Here is a 19,374-nt window from a genome sequence, read left to right as displayed (position 1 = left end):
TAGTGCCTTTAATGTAACTGCCAAAAAGAGTTCAATTAAAGACAGCTCAGTGTTGATTCAGTTCTGTCCAATATGTAAAGTTCAATTATGAAGTACTCAATTGGGCAATATAGCATTGTTTACGACTACTATGAAGCCTTAACAAGCCTTTGTAAAAAGAACGGTTAGCACAATTGTTTGTAAAGCCCCAGTCACACTGCCAGCAACTTTTTCGCTGTATGTCGCTATAGACTCTGTGCTGTGAAGAGCTTGTGGGCGTTCCTATTGCTGTCGCTCTAATGTTATTGGTAGACTGCACGTCTGGACATATAAAATCCAATCACAAACTATATGTATTGCCGGTAAAACTAAGATATCCTTCTGATATGACTAGGAATTAGACTTAAAAGAAATAAAAGTACTATTCTGCTGTTGGAGAGAGTTGTTATATAAACTACAGCAGTGCTCGTGCATTAAATCATTAACCGGTGCTAAACTGCTCACTGCATCATATAATTAACAACTCGAACCATCAATGTATTAATCAAACTCACTTAGACAGCCAACGGGTTTTTTTCTACGCATCATTTTTATATCCATGTATGTGGTTACAGTGAAATCGCTCAGGAAATCTGTCCTGTCTTGCCTGCATGCTAGACCACTGACAGATTCTTCACTCCTATTGGATGTCGCTCGCGAAATTCGCTGCTTATTTGCATAAAGTTGAAGAATTCTCAACTTTTGTCGCTTGACTCGCATCGCTTGACACGCCCACATTCCGTCGCCAACGGTCACTGTCGCTCGTGTCGCCGGAAGTCGCCAGCTCTCCATTGAAAATGAATGGGATTATGTCGCTCTGTCGCTGGCGGTGTGAACGGGGCTTCAGGCCTGCCCTACACCGTGTCTACGGCCGCGACGCACAAAATAATTACCTATTTTACAATATGTCTACACTGGATGCGGCGCCCGACACTTGTTCTGTTTATGACGTACTGACACAAAGTTCAAATGATTTTCAACGGTCGCACAAACGGCAATGTAGTAACATTACCGTTTGTTACTACAGCCTGCAGTTTGCCAGCTAGCTATGCCTTCCTCACGTTGATTCATATTACCTGTTCCTGTTGTATGGCTGTTGGAAATCCAATTAAACTGAAGAGGAATCATCCATTCTGGGTGTATCGGCGTGTGTGACAGTTGGAGAGAGAGGCGGCAGCTTTCCCGCGAGTGGGCGTGGTTTCAGCGCAGACTGCGGAGACGCACTTATTTTGTCAGGATTTTGACAACTTATTTTATTTACTTTATTTATTTGGGTGGTTTAATAACACATTTTTCTGTGGAGTGACAAACTCGGAACACATATTTAATATTGCTTTACACAGACTTTAAAACATCGCCAAGAAACGTACGGACTGGATCAAAACATAACTGGAGCGGAGTGTCTCCTCTCAACGCGTTATGTAATAACTCCCAGCAGACAATGAGAAAACCGTCTATTAAAGGGTTAGTTCACCCAAAAATTTAAATTAGCCTGTTTTACTCACCCTCGAAGCATCCTAGGTGAGTAAAACACTAATTTTCATTTTAGGGTGAACTAACCCTTTAACGAAAATACTGGACCAAACACGTTCTGTATTAATTGGATAATGATGTTTGTTTGTTTTTTTACCATTTTTGTGTTCAGGTTTTTTGGGCGGACCTGAATTGCTTTTCTTATTTTTTTATTAAAGTATTGAGATAACTTTGTGTTCAGGTATTTCATAGAATAGGACATGGAGACTGCAGTCATGTGATGTTTTATGATCTTTCACCGATTGATGGCGCCACAGCGTTTCAAATGTGGCACAAGCAGTTTGGTTTGGGATGCCAGACACAAGTGATATATGAAATATTCAACAAAAGACAAGAATACCTCAGGCATCGTTTGAATGGGTTTATTCATTTTTCATTGATGAAACATTACAGCTACTAAAAAGAAAACAAACATTTGTTTCCTTTTACAAAAAAGCAGGTAGCCCTTTAAAATCTAAAAAAAAAAAAACAGTCCTACCAAGACGATCCATATTCAGCAAGTCTGAATGTTCAGTCTAAAGCCTTTAACATTACTAGCACAGGACATATTCCACAAGAACATGACATCTGCTACATTGTCTAGTCCTCAGTCCACAAACATAGCACAACACTGTGTGGCATGCAAATGTATGAGCCTCTCTCTGCTGTTTTATAACACAAGCCTGACTTTTTCTCCATCACTTACATTTAAACTACATGCTAAGCTTATTTCGCACTAACATTATACAAAAAGACAAAACAATGCTCAAGTACTATTACAAAGATCTGCTTGTACTCACTCATGTAGGTACATCAGTGCAATTTACCCCTGAATGATTTTGGTTTTGCCAATTAAAGCATGCAGCTCCATTAAACAGAAAACATATTCTTTATGATAAAAAAGTCTGAAGGATGACCCAAGTTGCTCACTTATTTATGTTTCCATCTGCTGACAGAAGTTCTTAGCTCTTTTGAGTCATGTAAGATGTGTACAAGTGCATAGATGGCTATCAGAGTTGCATTTGTGAGGAAGGAGGTTGATTTTTCTCCTTTGCACACTCTGAGAATATTATGTCTTATGACCTTCTTCTGTCATGGGAAAGCATTTGGGGTGGGTGCGCGGCTTCTAGGGCCGTCAATTTTCTCCGTCTAACGAATTTCCACCTGTGTGCCAATGCTCCACAGTTTATTACCTCGGACCAGAGTAGGTGACGGAATAGGTGTTAGCAGTGTGACAACTCTAGCTGTGAATCAAGACTTCCGCACAGCCAGCCAGCCAATCAATCAGTACATCTACAGGATGTTCTCTATTAGTTAATTTGAAGCTTGGGCCAAACGTCTACCTGTTCTCTACACTAGCAGAGAAAAATCAGTAGGCCCAGATCAACCCAAATCTCACTGCAGACACTAAAGCACTTTAACTTTAATGTATTCTGCATTCAGAAATACTCCAGAGAGGATGTGGATTGCGCTGTTATCCACTACCATACAGACTGCAGTTCACTGCAGTAAAGGGTATAAGCCTCCTCTGCATCCTGGTTCAGCAGAAATCTTCAGGTTTCCTTTATCATCACTTCTCACAGCTTCTAGAGTGCCAGTGATTGTACATGCTTGCTGAAATCTGCAAAACACCTCACTATCCTGCCAGAGGAAGACATTATTTTTGTGCCTCATTTCTTCAGTGATCTATATTTAGGAGGTAGGATGTTTGCCATTTTACTTGATTTGGCAGGGCATATGGTGAGAAAATTGCAATGCAGTTATATATAGTATGCATGCTGCGATATACCTATCTTGGCAAATGTGCTAAGAAGTTTGAAATGAAATAAGTCAGCATGTTTTAATGAATTCCAAGATAACAGCTAAGGATCTCCAGGTATCTCTTGGCCTTGTTCATACATCCACCATGGAATAAAACGGTGAACTGGAGAGGTGTACTATATGGAAGGACAGTCACACAGCAGAACAGAAGCGCAGTGCCGCATTGCATCTAGGACAACTCACTGGTAAACAGTTAACCTAATCACCAAACAGGCAAGAATTCACTTCAAGAACAAAGTGGCATCCTTGAGTTTAAAGTTTGGTGCTTGAAAAAAATTGAGCAAATGGAAAGAGAAAGGGCATTATATCTCTATATGAAGCATACAGACTTTATCAAACTCACAGAAAGACAAACATTTGCTAAAAAATACACAATACACAGTCTTCCAGTATACACAGCCTCAGTCGTAGCTAATTGGCGCCGCTGGTGTATGTACACTCATAGAAAAACATATGTTAAAATTTTAAAGACACGGCATGGCGCTTCTTTTCCAGTGTGCGACCCCCTTATGGACAAAACCATTTTGCTATTCAAAAAGCTGTTCCAACCACATTGTAGGAATATTATTGACACTTTTGCAGGGTCTGTGTAAGGCAGCCCAATGAATTACTATAAATGGAATTGGAGAATGGTAAGGTTTCTGTCTGTGAGCTGCAGCATATGATTAATAAGGTTTATGAAGTGAAATGTTGTGGCAGGATCTGAAGCCTGCAGCTCCTTCAATATTAATGTCCTGAAGCAGTATTGCAAAAAGGAAACTGGCCAATGAGTAACAGGACAGGGATTATTTTAAAGTCAGTGCTTCTGAGAAAGCGCAGATCAACTGTTTCTCCATTGTTGTTTTGTTTTGAATTGATACTATATAATAGGGAAAGATCAGTTCATATTTTAGGTCAAATTTGACAAGCACTACAGATAATTCCAACGGGTTAACAAACTTTCACTCATCATTATTTCTAAAAGATAAGTACATCCTTCATAATAGCTGTTTCCAAGCAACAGTTAAAAACTGTCACACTTGCACCCACAACATCTGAATTTAAATCTGAGCAAGAAGGGGAAACAAATTATACTCTGTTTGAGACAGATGCAATATCTTACTCCGACCCTGACAGACTTTGGTAAGATGAAAAGAAAAATCCTTATCTGCTTCCATTTTTCCCGTTTGTTAGAGTACACTGGAGAAAAGTGAAATCAGTAGTACCTAAGGTAATCCATCAGATGAATGCATCAGTTACAGAGGCCCCTAGGTGGTAATATTCCAGCCATTTTGATTAACAGTTTGTCCCCAAAGCTCCATCCTTGTGGTACAGCAAAGCTGGCGTTCAATACTGACTTAGAACCAGTTAAAATCAGATAATTAAGAATCTGATCAAACAAACTGGTCCTAAATAAGCATAAATTCAAAAAAGGCTACATATCTGTCACATGACATTACAGCGGTTCCTCTGCAATGCCCCTTGGAGTCGGATAGAGGTGTGGTTCGGACGCAGTCCTCGTGCCACGGCTATTCCCAGGAGCTCTTTGAAGAGCAGAAGCACATGCCAGTTATACTTAGCAGAGCACTCAACATAGCCGCACTTCCAGGTTTTCTTCACCAGGACAGACACGGCCCTGCGCTGGGTGAACCGATGCCGCTGAAGGTCCCGCTTACTGCCCACCACCAGGATGGGCACCTCACTACTGCTGCCCACTCTTATGGAACGACACAGAAAGAGACGAGAGAGGGAAGGTAGGTGAGATGGCAGGGGAGAAGAGCAATAAAAAAGAGGTTTAAGAGGGAATTAGCAAGTAAAACAAAGCGACCCCATGAGAATTGATCCATTTCCTAGGTGACATTTATGCTGGACATAATATTTGTTCATGTTTGCACGATAATATCTTCAGCAAACATGCAAAGACACACACACACACACAAACACAATGAAGAATGAAAGCATGTCATGTTCAGGGGGCTTCAATGGCAAGTGTGTGTGTGTGTGTGCATTTTGCTAATCTGAAAAAAGTGCAATAAATTTAATTGCCAATTCACTGTTGCACAAGGTGCTCAAATTAGAAAATGTCAAGTGTAACATAGCCTGCTTGAATATGTAGCTATTAAATAAATGTCTGGCCAATTAATATAGTATCGACTATCTTTACATAATAGCAAATTACCAAGGGCTCCATGCATACACAAATTACATATCATAAATATTTAAAACCTTTATTTTAACACGTTAATTTTAATTGAGGACCCAAGGGTATTCCATATTATTAATTTGAATATTAAAAAGCATACTACTGCTCTTATTCTGATTCTACTCATTTCAAATCTGTCAGATATTGAGGATTTATGCTATTATATATGTGTGTTCAGTATAGACAGAGAGAAAGAAAATAATTTGCAAGTAATTTCAGCATAAAAGAGGTGAATAATCTGTCAAAGACACCAATATCATTGTGTTTAGTAAGCCTACACCAATCACTCATTCCTGTGTCTGGGTGCTTGTGTCATGTTTTACATTGATTTATCCCCTTTTCATATAGTTTATCTGTGCTCTCTCAGTATGGCTTCCCCCCGTCTCCCCTCTCACTATCTCTTAAACCTTTCAAGTCCATGTTTAGTAAAAGAATGTTTGTCAAATTTTCTTCTATACCACAGCTGCTTCTTTTATCACCCCCTCTGCATGTGTATTCAATGTTCTACCACATCAAACATCCCCATGCAATCTCTATATATTTAACTGAATTCAGTGATCATTAAAATCTTATAGTCTAAAGGACTTTCTGCACTTAGACTGAGGCGCGTCCTCGAAGCAGTGAAAAAGCGAGCAGCATTTGTAAAACAGAAGTGTGATATTGTGGGCGGGGAAAAGGGCTAAAGGTGGAGACTGCAGATCATTTTCTGTCATTCCTTCTGTTCACATAAGACCTTTATGCAAATACATGATGCTGCATGCAATCTATGGTGTACAAGACCTGCATATGTAAAAGGATTTTCTCAAAGGCACCTATTATATTCTTATCAGCTGTAGTCAATGGTGACAGTGTCTATGCTCTGTAACTGTCACTCATCCATATTCTCAAATGTCACCTCATTATCTCAGCATCAGCTGGGGAAACAAGGGCCAACTGTTATTAAAAACATCAAAACCATTTAGTAGTTTGTCAGTGCAGCTGATACAGTTACATTAATCAGTGCTGATGTGCGTCGTACTGCTACTGAGCTGTTTCATGACCACGGTTTGTCCCATTCTAACAATAATAAAGGAATGTCAAACATTTGCTTTTGTTTGGATCTATTATAACATGATAATGATTCATTATTATTCTTTGAGGTGGGTCATTTCAGGTTCTGAATGAGCTCTGCCGTACCTGTTATCCACAATTTGCTGTCGGATCATCTTGACATACTCAAAGCTCTCCACACAGCAGATGTCATAGACCAGAATGTAGGCGTTTGCGCTGCGGACCCCTCTACACCGCATATCCAGCCACTCCTGATAGAAACAAACAGACAGACAGACAAAAACAGATGACCACTGATTGATTGCTTGACAGAGCCAATGTACAATTCATTTATGAAAATAACTTCCAATCAAATATAAAAACATTATTACAACTATGCACAATGTTGCATTTTGGTTGTAGTTTAGGTCATGTGGCGGTACGAAAACATTTAAAGGTCAAGAAACCATGATTGTGATCAAACAAGTGCAGCCGACTTGTACTTTACAGATTTAAATTATCAGAAAAAGACCACATTACAACTGTCACGAATTCTGTCTATAAACTTCCGTTCTCTCACCACCAGAGGTCACCCGCCCTCCACATGGACTCTCACACTACACAGACTGTTATCTATGAGATTTTACGGAGTTCTAGCTCAGTGATCAGTGGTAGATTAAAGCAATTATCAGCAGTGGTTTTGAGCATTAACTATGGTGCTAGAGCGCAAGACAAATTTCTGTAAATTAAACATGAACCTCGAAGCTTTCGGTCTTTTCTGCTGAGCACTGTTCTCACATAAACGCTCCCTCAGTGTGCCTGTTAGATGTTTCAGATGCGCTGCCATCCCCATCAAAGCTAAAAATAGAAGCTTCTCTCTCTCTCTCTCTCTCCTTGCCAAGCCTCAGTCCTGTTCTTTCCTGTGAGTGTGAGTTAGAGAGAGGACACGTTCAGATTCACTTTCATCATAATTCAACATTCTCCTCTGGGCAAGGAAGGTATCCACTTAAAGCAAAAACTTGGAAGATGTCCACCAGAAATTGCTGAATGGGTAGCTGTGCTGCTGAAAGCTGCCAAGCGTGTGCACAAATAAATGTGATCTGATCCACGCGTACGTTTGATGTTCTGCTGAATGGACAGCTTGGACAGACACTATAGTTAGGCTAAAATAGGAGCAGGAAGGGAACTCTATTCAGGACCACATAGAGATCCATCAGTTTGATAATTCATTGACAGAAATGTCTTTCTTTCTATTCTTAGTTTTCTCAAAATTTTTAAAGGATGTTCAATAACAAAAACTTGAATTCTATTAAATATGATTAAAAATATATTTGAAACACTGAAATGTATTAAACTTATTATTAATATATTTTTCAATTTTTCAATAAAATATATGTATATTTGTAATATTGTTTATTTTGTAAAATTATATATATATATAATTTTTTAATTGTAAAATGTAATGTAATGAAATGTAAAAAATTATATAAACATATTTTATAAAAATATGTATAATACAATATTATATATATATATATATATATATATATATATATATATTATAAATTATACATTATCATACAAGAAATATCATACAAATATGTGACCCAGGACCACAAAACCAGAAATGGAGGTTTATACAACATCTGAAATCTGAATAAATAAGCTTTCCATTGATGTATGGTTTGTAGGATAGGACAATATTTGGCCGAGATACAACTATTTGAAAATCTGGAATCTGAGGGTGCAAAAAAATCTAAATATTGAGAAAATGGCCTTTAAAGTTGTCCAAATGAAGTTCTTAGCAATGCATATTACTAATCAAAATGGAACATGATCTTTACTTAATATCCTAATGATTTTTGGCATAAAAGAAAAATCTATAATTTTGACCCATACAATGTATTTTTGGCGATTGCTACAAATATACCCCAGCGACTTAAGAAGGTTTTGTGGTCCAGGGTCACATATATATAAAAAAAAGTTTAAATAAAGGAGTACACCAAAATGCTTTCTGTCTTCTAATACAATACCTAATGCATTCTTTTTTTTTTTACATAATACTGCTGAATCTTTCTCTCTAAGCCACTTGTTTATTCATGACTGGAGGCTAAACTAAATCATTCTTTCAACACAACATTCATTCATCTATAAAACAGTCAGGTGGCAGAGCTGCCAAATGTAGATGTGGAAATAATCCAGAAAAGCTGCAAATAACTGCATGTCTCAGTGAAATCATTACATGCCAGGGAACTAAACTGCTTGTTCATTATCATCATTATCTTTATTTCTAGCTCAGTCCCTGATAATTGATGGTATAATTACTAAATTATATTTCTTAATTGTATGCTAAGGTGTACAGCTAGAATTATTGTGTTGGTTTCTTTTTACTTCCCGCTGACAATGTGATGTATGACAATGCATCCTAAATTAGAGATTACACTTTTCAGGCGTGAAAAAAATAATAATGAGAACATCTGTCCTCGAGACAGCCCAGTTCTGAACGGCATTTTTTTTTAAAGGCAGATGAATTTAATATTGTCTCAAAAGCTTGAGAAGGGTCACTCACAGGAATATTTCATTCCAATTTTAAGCAATGTTTTTTTGTTTTACATTAAAAGAGGGTTTAAAAAGCTGTTAAAGCTGTGCATGAGTGAGTGAATGTAGAAAATCTGTGTGAATCTCCACTGGTTAGACCATAATCACTTTTGCAGTTTAAACACTGACAAGAGTGAGAGATTGATCCGTTTATTTTGTAAGTAACAAAATGATCCTTCACATAACAAATCGCCCTTATTCAAAGGATTGAAAGAGACAGAGTAGTTGAAAGAAAAAATGAGTGCCATAGAATAAGAGGAAAAGAATGCAAGAGTCAAGAGCTAGCAGTGTGACATTGGCAAAAGCATTGCGTGGCAAAGCAGTGCTGAATGAGAAGAGACCCTACAGCCACTGAAAGTCAGTCGTGTCAGAGCACAGAGCAGGAAAAACAAAACCCAAGTTAATATTCCTCAATTTCACTGGCTAAAAGAACAACCAAAATCTGCCACAAGCACATTTTCTCCTCAGCTAGTGGTGAGAAACAGTTCAGGAGAAGTGCATGGCTCAAAGTGAATTCTATCACATTCTGAGGACCATTACATGACGCGGGGGAACGTGTCACTGAGCCCTCTGTTGTCATAATTGAGAGAGAACAAGAGCGAGAAAGAGAGGCTGGCAGTAACAGGAAATCCTGAATCATGCTGGCTTTTGATCTGCTCCATCTGCCATGGCATCATGTGAACAAACTGCGACATTCAGTCACCAAAGTTGCCAAGCAGTCAAAGATTATCATTCACAGTTGTCTATATACGACGAATATCAGCAGGAGCTGAGCGATACTATTGCATTATGCATTCCAGTGTACAGAGATATCCACCTTATTTTTCAATGCGGAAGTAAGATGTTTTCTGTGAATGTGTGAGACTTCCGGTTTATTAGCCGCTGTAGGGAAATAATGAGAAGCATTACAAAGTGCAGACCACAAACCAGTGTGTTCATAAGATAAGACATTCAAATAATATGGTAAGACACACCCCAGCCTTAAATCTTAAAAAGGTCAAAAGTGAATTATATTTCATTCCTTGCAAGGTAGTGTTCTAAGGGTTTGCAGCCGTTTGAGGAGACCGCAGATCTCTGCTTGGCCCTGTCTTGCATGCAAATGCTCTGAGTGTATTAGGAGGTGAGCTGAAATTATTTGTCTGGATTTGTGAGGATCTAGCATTGTGCTACTCTGGCATAGTAGCACTTCTTGGATTTATAATTAATCTGATGTATAAATGGCTTTGATTAAATCAAATGTCTGCTAAATGAATGCATTTAAATCTAATGTAATTCTTTACCTTGTTATAAAAGCTACCCTTCTGCAGAGTTGATTTTCTGCTCCAGTGAAACACACATGAAACAGTTAATAAATATTTTGTGTTTGTGTGAATATTACAGAAAGTTGATTACTAACTAAAACTAAACCTGTGACAGAGGTAGATCTCTGAGCAATACACTGCAAGTATTTCATGTAGCAGTTGACTGACAGAATATGGCGGTGGTTTCGACAGAAAACTCATGTGATGCAAGAACACCCGGGGATGCTGTAGAGACATTTCTAACAACATATGTAGCTATGCCGCTTTCTTAAAGGGGTCATAGGATGCCCATTTTCCACTAGTTGATCTGATTCTTTAGGGTCTTAATAAAAAGTCTGTAACATAGTTTGGTTAAAATTTCTCAATGGTAGTGTAAAAAACACCTTTTTACCCTGTCAAAAACAGCTCTTTTCAGAGCAAGCCGTTTTGTAGCATTTTCCTTTAAATGTTAATGAAAAATGTTCACTGTGCCTTAAAACATACAGTACATTTCCCACATTTATACTGATTTTGATCCCGAAAGAAAGAACAAGACCATAGTCATTGAAAAATGTATGGTAACACTTTACTTGAAGGGGTGTGCATAAGACTGACAAGACACCTTCATAATCATGACATGAAAGGAGGTTTTATGCATGTTTATGACAACTGTCATTAAGTGTCATTCGCTCAGTTATGTCATTTTTAATGCAAATATGACATTATTTGACCTAACCCTAACCCTAACCATAGCCCATAACAAAGATATCTCAAACAATGTCATCTTTGCATTAAAAATGACATAACTGAGCGAATGACACTTAATGACAGTTGTCATAAACATGCATAAAAAACCTTCATATTCATGTGTCATGTCAGTCTTATGCACACCCCTTCAAGTAAAGCGTAACCAAATGGTATTATAGTAGGCTAAATACTGTAAATATGTATTTGTTTTGGGTATGAAAATGTTTAAAATTACCATGTAACTTATTCAACAACATGTAGCCTACTTTTACAGCAAAATATTTCACTTAGGCTATTTCTTTATTATCTCTTATATGCATTAGGGCATTTCTCCTACATTGTATGGGCTTTAATTGAACGTTTACTGCATTGTTTTTATGTCATCGTCTGTTGTATTCTGATGCATTATCACACAAACGACATGCATGCGCGCTTTACTGTAGCCTGGGTTACCTGACTTGGGCTTGAAGGAAAGGAGGATATTGGCGGGACATCCAAAATCTTCAGATCGTACATAACACCGTTAAGAATGACCGAGGGTCTGTACACGTATCGCGTTTGGGTGGGGGTGTACGTCTCGGAGAAGTCACTGTAAATAAACTGACGGATGATAGAAGTTTTCCCGACTCCAGGCGCTCCGATGACAGCGATGCTCAGCGTCTCCACCATCCCGCGCCGATCAGGACTGCTGACGAACACTAGCGACCAAGAAGACGCCTGGAAAACTGCTCAACAAATCAAAACAATAAGGTGAATTGTGAGCGTGCGCCTTTTTGTGCTTAAATCGCCCCCGCCGATGAGAACGCACTTCGCGGATGCTCAAATAAATAAGATGCATTGATGCTTCTGATGCATTTCGCGATCTCTTTTGGTTAAGTGTACTGTTAGTATCACGCGTTAATGAGTGCATCAACAAACCAACCAACTTCATTCACTGCGGTCTTTTCTGCATTCCATTGGGGAACAGTCCTCAACGCTCCACAGTCAGCCCACGGTATTCCTACACACACAGCTCTGGAGCTCAAAACCCGTCATTTTCCAGCAGCATCCATTTGGCAGCTCTCAGCATAACGTGTGTGCGCTTCGATCTCGAGGTTACCGTTGACCCTTTCTCCTCGCAACCTCTCATAGCTTCCCTCATCATCATTATCATCATCTCAGCAGTGCGTGCTGCGCGCTCGCTTCACCGTGCACCTCGCCGAACGCCAAATGCAGCCTGCGCAAAGGTCCATCGTTACTCCGTAAGATTGTAGGTGGACCGTATCCGCACAGACCTCTCGTTGTCGTTGAAGCTACACGTGAAGCAGTCTCCAGTCCTTGCTGTGCGGTTCTAAGCGCTGCTCCTCCGCGCGCACTCATGTGGTTCAGCTTGACGCGGATGCATGGCTGTTTTATAAGGCTTGCGCGGTTTACTGGCCATAAACAGCTCAAAAAGGTCCCTCAGGAATGACTTGCATTATTGGAGGAATACAAGGTGAAAATATAAGGTAGCTGTCGTCGACTGTCTAGCTCAAACAGCTTCATAAACAAACGAAAAGTATTGATATTTAGCACGACACTGATGCACTGTTTATGATGCATAAAATGAAAGTACAAGATATCGAGTAAATAAAGTTTCAAAGAAGAAATTTAAGTTACCATAGTCGAGTTAATTCGTATATTTCTTATCCGCCAAAAGAAAAGATAAACGAAAGCCTGGAAAGGTCTGGAATCGCTTATTTGATTGGAAGAGATTTCCCATTCCATCATCACTATTCCCATTCCCATCACATACGCTTCCATGCCATTCCGGGGTTTTCAATCGCCGCTCCTCGCTCACTAGCCAGAGAAACCCGCTCCATCCATCCTCAAGAGTCTCAAAAACCACTTCTCAAGATCTCACAAATTCACCAACGTTCACTAGAAGCATGCATGGATCTAGACACAAAACAGGTAACGTTGTTACTAACTTCTGCTTTTCAGATTTAATGGTCATCTGCAGGAATAGTTACAGTGTCTCTAGTCCAGAGCTTTTCATTTCTCCAGTCTCATTTGGATAATAGAAGTGCTGGGCAAAACAGACTGTGATCTTCTCCAATGATATCTGGATTACTAACATGAAATACATTCATCCAAGTCGTCCAATTTGATTTACAACTAAAAGAAAGATGAATTGCTCTGGGTTTTTGTCCTCTCTGCAGTCCACGTCTAAAATGATACATTTTCTCCCTCTCAGTGAACAAGTTGTTTTGCAAAGCAGGAGACTTCATGTGCATCGCATTCAGTGTGATTTAAGACATATTCATACCATAAAGAATATCACTTTCTGCAGGATGATCTTATTAGGAGTCAAGTCTCCCTCACAGATCCAACATTTTAACTAACACACACACACACACACACACACACACACACACACACACTAAATTAACAACCCACCCAAATATATGGGCATGTACATAGTCATTCAGGGGAATAAGGGAGGACAGGGAATATTGCCAGGAGGAGGAACCGAGCATGCAGCATGTTACATCTCCAACTCGCACACACACACACAGCTGATAACACAGCACACAAAAGACAGTAGTAACTAAAAATAAAGCCAGCTTAATAGCAAAACATGACTGCAAACTTAGTCATCACCAAATACAGAGATATTTTGAAGACACAGAAAAAGTTTACCTCCGCAATTGTGTAGTGCTTCTGGATAAACACACAGCATTCCCTTAAAAGATATAGCGGGAGACCTAAATTACTGAGGAATGACCAGGGAGACCTCTAATAAAACAGAACAAAAAATAAATAAAGATTTGAACTGTTTGTGTGAATACAAACCCAGCGACCCATTGTCTGATTATTAAGACTAAATTAAAAACAGCAGTGTTGAAAGGTTTCTCTCAACTGTGGTAAACACACCCTTCCTACAACTGGATGGATGAGGAATACAGGCTGGTCTAAAACTCTTGATCATCGGTGTATGATGCTTGACCTCCATGAGGGGCAAAACAATCACCCAGGATAAACAGTGAAGCAATCATGTAGTACAGGAATGAAATTTGCTGAGTAGAACACCTGCACATATGTGAATTAAAGATGATATCTTTATATTTTGTGTGTCGTATTTTACTGTAACTAATATTTTAAAGACTGCAGGATGGAAACAGGCGGGATAAAGAAGGGTGTTGGGAATGGACAAAATAATGAAGAAAAATTCCTTGGGATTCAGTCAATGCAGAAAGCACAGTCTGAGGGAAATGCAAGACAGCAGGGGTTCTTTCTCTGACTGGTCCAATCAAGTTTCAGTCACCCAAACGATGCCTGGGAACTGCAGTTTCCTGTTGGTTTCCCGCCACTTCAGTTCTTCAGCACCAACTCATAGCACTGGAACACAAACTGAGACACCTCCGGCGCTCTGCACTTTATCGACAGCTGAGGAAAGAAACCGAGAGAGAGAGAGAGATTAGAATAAAATACAGACACACTGGCAAGTATCAATTTAAATTTCATAAAATTGTTAAGTGAAGATTTGAGAGCATGCTAAGAAAATTAAGACATTACAAAATGGAGAAAAAGAAGGTGAGAGAAAATAAACGCTAGTGCCAACACACTAATACAAAATAAATCTTCTTCACTGTGCCAAGAGCACAAAATTACAAACACTGCCATAAAGAAGATCAAAACAAGCTTACACTTTATGACTAACACTTCCAATTAATAGCTGAAGAAAAGGTTCTTACATTCATTTCTAATCTGAAAGCACAACATTACTTGCACCAGGCATATCAAATAAATTCTATAAATGTACAGTACACCACTGCTCAAACGTTTGGGGTCAAGTAAGACCTAAAAAGAAATTAATACTTTCATTCATACATTAACTTAATCAAAAGTGACAATGAAGACATTTATAATGTTATAAAGTTTCTCAAATAAATGCTGTTCTTTTGAACTTCAAAGAAACCTTAAACAATGCATCATGGTTTCCACAAAAATATTAAAAAGCACAACTGTTTACAATATTAATAATAAGAAATGTTTCTTGAACACCAAATGAGCATATTAGAATGATTTCAGACAGATCATGTGACACTGAAGACTGGAGTAATGGCTTCTGAAATAAATTACATTTTAAAATATGTGACCCTGCACCACAAAACCAGTCTTAAGTCGCTGGGTATATTTGTAGCAATGGCCAAAAATACATTGTATGGGTAAAAATTATAGATTTTTCTTTTATGCCAAAAATCATTAGGATATTAAGTAAAGATCATGTTCCATCAAGATATTTTGTAAACTTCCTACTGTAAAGATATTAACACGGTATTTTCGATTAGTAATATGCATTGCTAAGAACTTCATTTGGACAACTTTAAAGGCAATTTTCTCAATATTTAGATTTTTTGCACCCTCAGATTCCAGATTTTCAAATAGTTGTGTCTCGGCCAAATATTTTCCTATCCTAACAAACCATACATCAATGGAAAGCTTATTTATTAGCTTTCAGATGATGTATAAATCTCAATTTCAAGTTTTGTGGTCCAAGGTCACATATGTTAAAATAGAAAAGAGTTCACTTAAATGGTAATATTTCACCGGATTACTGTTTTATTATATTTTGGATTAAATACATGCAGCCTTGGTGAGCATTAGATACTTCCTTCAAAAACATTATAAAAAGTCTTGCCAACCCCAAACATCTGAATGGTGTTGAATATTTCTGCCTTTACCCCTTTTTGAGAAACCATTTAAACTAACCACCTGTAGCAAATTCATAAGCAAGCTGTGTTTACTGGCTGTGAGTCACATAAAAAGCTGCTCCTCCTAAAAGGATCTCATGTGGCACTAACAGAGTAATAGACAAACAAATGCAGACTAATGCCAGAGGAGCAACTGTGCTTGGAGAGGTCGACACGAGTGGAGACCTCCATCTACTGCAACACCTGCTTCCTCTTTTGTCAAGTGAGCGCTGCAGTAGACTTGAGGCTTCTCACGGACCAACCATACAGAGGATAATCAGAAAGCTTGTAGCTACTGCGCAACAGGACATCAGAAGTGCGAAAGGGAAAGAGATGAGCGTGAGGGAGAGCTCAATGGCACAATTTATCCCTCCCAAACCCAAGAGTTCTCTCTGGGCTTCTATGAGATCACCATGCAGCTTTCCACAGCGGATTTGTGATTGTGAGGCTCCCACTAGTCAAAAGAAAGAGCTCAGTGACAACACACTAAGTTAGAGATTACTAATACTGTGTTCACCAAGGATGATGGAACATGTTTCCAATAACGAGTATTTGCATGTGTTTGTTTCAAGGTAAAAATGCTTTATAATAGAACTGAATCAACCAATATATTCTGCTTGGCTGTGATTCTATTAATGCATACTGATTTATATATAGGCATATGATAATATATAATGAAATCATTAAAAGTAACGCATATTGCAGTTTATTATTATTATTTAGTTTAGGTTGAGGAAGATTTCTAATGTGTTTGAAAGAAGTCTCTTATGCTCAAGGCAGCAGCATTTATTCAAATATACAGTAACATTAATACTGTGAAATATTATTGCAATATATCATTGGAATGCATTTTAAAAAGCAATATTCCTGTGATGGCAAAGCTGAATTTTTAGCAGCCATAACTCCTCTTCAGTGTCACAAGATCCTTCAGAAATCAATCTAATATGCTGATTTGCTGCACAATAAATATTTCTCATGATTAATGATGAAAACATTTGCGCTGCTTAATATTTTTTTGTGGAAGTAGTGATTTTTTTCACCAGGACTTTTTCGTCTAATTGAAAGTTCTACGGCATTTATTTGAAATGGAAAGCTTCTGTACATTGTTCAAATGTCTTTACTGTTACTTTCGATCTACTGAATGCATCCTTGATGAATATTAAAGTATTAATACAAAAAAAAAAAAAAAAAGTTACTGACCCCAAAGTCTTACTTAAAAGAGACATATTATGCCCCTTTTTACAATATGTAATATAAGTCTCTGGTGTTGAGGAAGATTTCTAATGTGTTTGAAAGAAGTCTCTTATGCTCAAGGCAGCAGCATTTATTCAAATATACAGTAACATTAATACTGTGAAATATTATTGCAATATAGCATTGGAATGCATTTTAAAAAGCAATATTCCTGTGATGGCAAAGCTGAATTTTTAGCAGCCATAACTCCTCTTCAGTGTCACAAGATCCTTCAGAAATCAATCTAATATGCTGATTTGCTGCACAATAAATATTTCTCATGATTAATGATGAAAACATTTGCGCTGCTTAATATTTTTTTGTGGAAGTAGTGATTTTTTTCACCAGGACTTTTTCGTCTAATTGAAAGTTCTACGGCATTTATTTGAAATGGAAAGCTTCTGTACATTGTTCAAATGTCTTTACTGTTACTTTCGATCTACTGAATGCATCCTTGATGAATATTAAAGTATTAATACAAAAAAAAAAAAAAAAAAGTTACTGACCCCAAAGTCTTACTTAAAAGAGACATATTATGCCCCTTTTTACAATATGTAATATAAGTCTCTGGTGTCCCCAGAATGCATGGGTGTAAACTTATGCCGAGTTCACACTGCACGATTTTAGCCCGATTTTTCACTCGCCGACAGGTTTTGCAAAATCACGACAAACGCCCGAAATCGGAGGCAAATCGGTGCTCGTTCACGCGAGTGACAATCATCAAAGATGCGATCTGAGCGAATCGCCGACACGTCACCTGTAAAATATTTGGCATGCTAAATATCTGGAGCTGTCGGCGATTCACAATCACGCTGTGTCAAATGAGTTCTGACTGAAAAACACATCAGCGATGACCTACAGCCAATGAGAGACCAAGATACAGAGGGAAGTTTGGGGAGGAGTTGTAGTTTGTGGACCAGTGTTGCCAAATCCGCGATTGCCGCCGGTTGTTTTTTATGTCAGCAGGTTGACGTGACCCCAATAACGTGATATTTAGGCCCTGGAATGTGAATTGTAGCCTACTAGGAGAACCCCGCCAAAAAAAATTTGTATTTTACCCTGGAACGCGATTTTTACTGGGGGACCCCCTCGAAAGCAATTGGGCTATTTTCAGGTTAGTTTTGTGTAGTAATTGGGCGGGTTTTGTAGCGAAAACCTGGCAACCCTGCACCAGACAGAGCTGTCGGCGATTCTTCCAATTGTAAAGTCATACAGTGTGTAACCTCCTGTCGTCGTTCCATCGTGCAGTGTGAACACGGCAACAACTGAATGCTACCCCAGATAGTCGTTCAGTGTGAAACCAACAGTGATGCAACGTCTTTGAAAATCGTGCAGTGTGAACTCGGCATTGCAGATTAAGGGGCGGTAATATTATAATGAGATCCCTTTGCAATGTCACCAAGGGAGCGAAATCAGACGCTCTCATTTTCTCACACTTGCAGAAAAAGGTTTACCAAAACAAAGTTACTGGGTTAATCTTTTTCACGTTTCCTTGGTTGGTAGATGCACCGGGGACCCGATTATAGCACTTAAAACCTGGAAAAGTTAGATTTTCATGATATGTCACCTTTAATGGTAGTATATATTAAAATTATATACAAAAATTCTAACAAAATGAACATGCAATATACTGTACAGAGATGTATATAAAATAAAGATCAATATAAAGCTTGGGGAACAGTGTAAAGATCATTCAACTCCTCACCAGTATAAATTTAGACAGGTAAATTAGTTGAATGAATTTGCTGAGAACATCTAAGAATGAGGTGGCATGTCCTTAATCAAACCCCAGCCTGCTCCCCTTCAAGATTTGGAGGATTTTGTCTTAGCTTCACACAGAACGTAGTGGGTGCACAAATGCACATAGACGCAATGCCAGTGGTGCCGACTTGCTTTGTGGCATCAGTTTCCTGTACGCAGAGGCGTTTTATTAACAGTTACATAGTTCTATAATTTGACTGGAGATACTGCACAGCTGGGTGGTGGGCAAGAACCAGAGAACGAAGGAAGAGTGGATGGTGTGGCTCTAAGACTTAAGAGATATAGCAGCGGGTTGCGACAATAGGGAAGAACGTAATCAAAGCGCAAATGAAAACAGACGAGATGGTGGGATGACAGGAAGAGTGGAAGCAGCAGGGTGCTGCACGAAGGTTTGCGGAGGAATGCTTTAACAGATCCCTGCCATCAGACGCTAGCAGTGTTTAAAGGGGAATCGGGCCATGCCATTGGATGCCTGGTT

The 19,374-nt window shown here is 38.6% G+C and overlaps 2 protein-coding genes across 2 annotated transcripts in view; both read right to left on the bottom strand.

Annotated features, from left to right (window-relative positions):
* Window positions 1-4,652: 4,652 nt before the first annotated feature.
* LOC107599975 (ras-like protein family member 10B) lies at window positions 4,653-12,541 on the bottom strand. The gene is made up of 3 exons (XM_016291727.1): window positions 11,641-12,541; window positions 6,710-6,834; window positions 4,653-5,047 (listed from the first exon to the last, which is right to left on the bottom strand). Exons 1-3 carry the CDS (start codon window positions 11,854-11,856, stop codon window positions 4,777-4,779), a joined length of 612 nt encoding a protein of 203 aa, XP_016147213.1. The 5' UTR covers window positions 11,857-12,541; the 3' UTR covers window positions 4,653-4,776.
* A 1,478-nt stretch (window positions 12,542-14,019) lies between these two features.
* The window catches only part of LOC107599930 (AP-1 complex subunit beta-1), a 35,114-nt gene continuing 29,759 nt past the window's right edge, over window positions 14,020-19,374 (bottom strand). Inside the window, exon 24 of the mRNA XM_016291666.1 lies at window positions 14,020-14,595. Within this exon, the coding sequence (XP_016147152.1) occupies window positions 14,521-14,595 (75 nt within the window). The 3' untranslated portion in view covers window positions 14,020-14,520. The remainder of the gene's footprint in view (window positions 14,596-19,374) is intronic.

This window comes from Sinocyclocheilus grahami, unplaced genomic scaffold, assembly GCF_001515645.1.
Source record: "Sinocyclocheilus grahami isolate Dianchi unplaced genomic scaffold, SAMN03320097.WGS_v1.1 scaffold275.1, whole genome shotgun sequence".
NCBI lineage: Eukaryota > Metazoa > Chordata > Actinopteri > Cypriniformes > Cyprinidae > Sinocyclocheilus > Sinocyclocheilus grahami.
The sequence above is the reverse complement of the archived record's forward strand: the minus strand, read 5'-3'. Positions and strand labels throughout refer to the sequence as shown.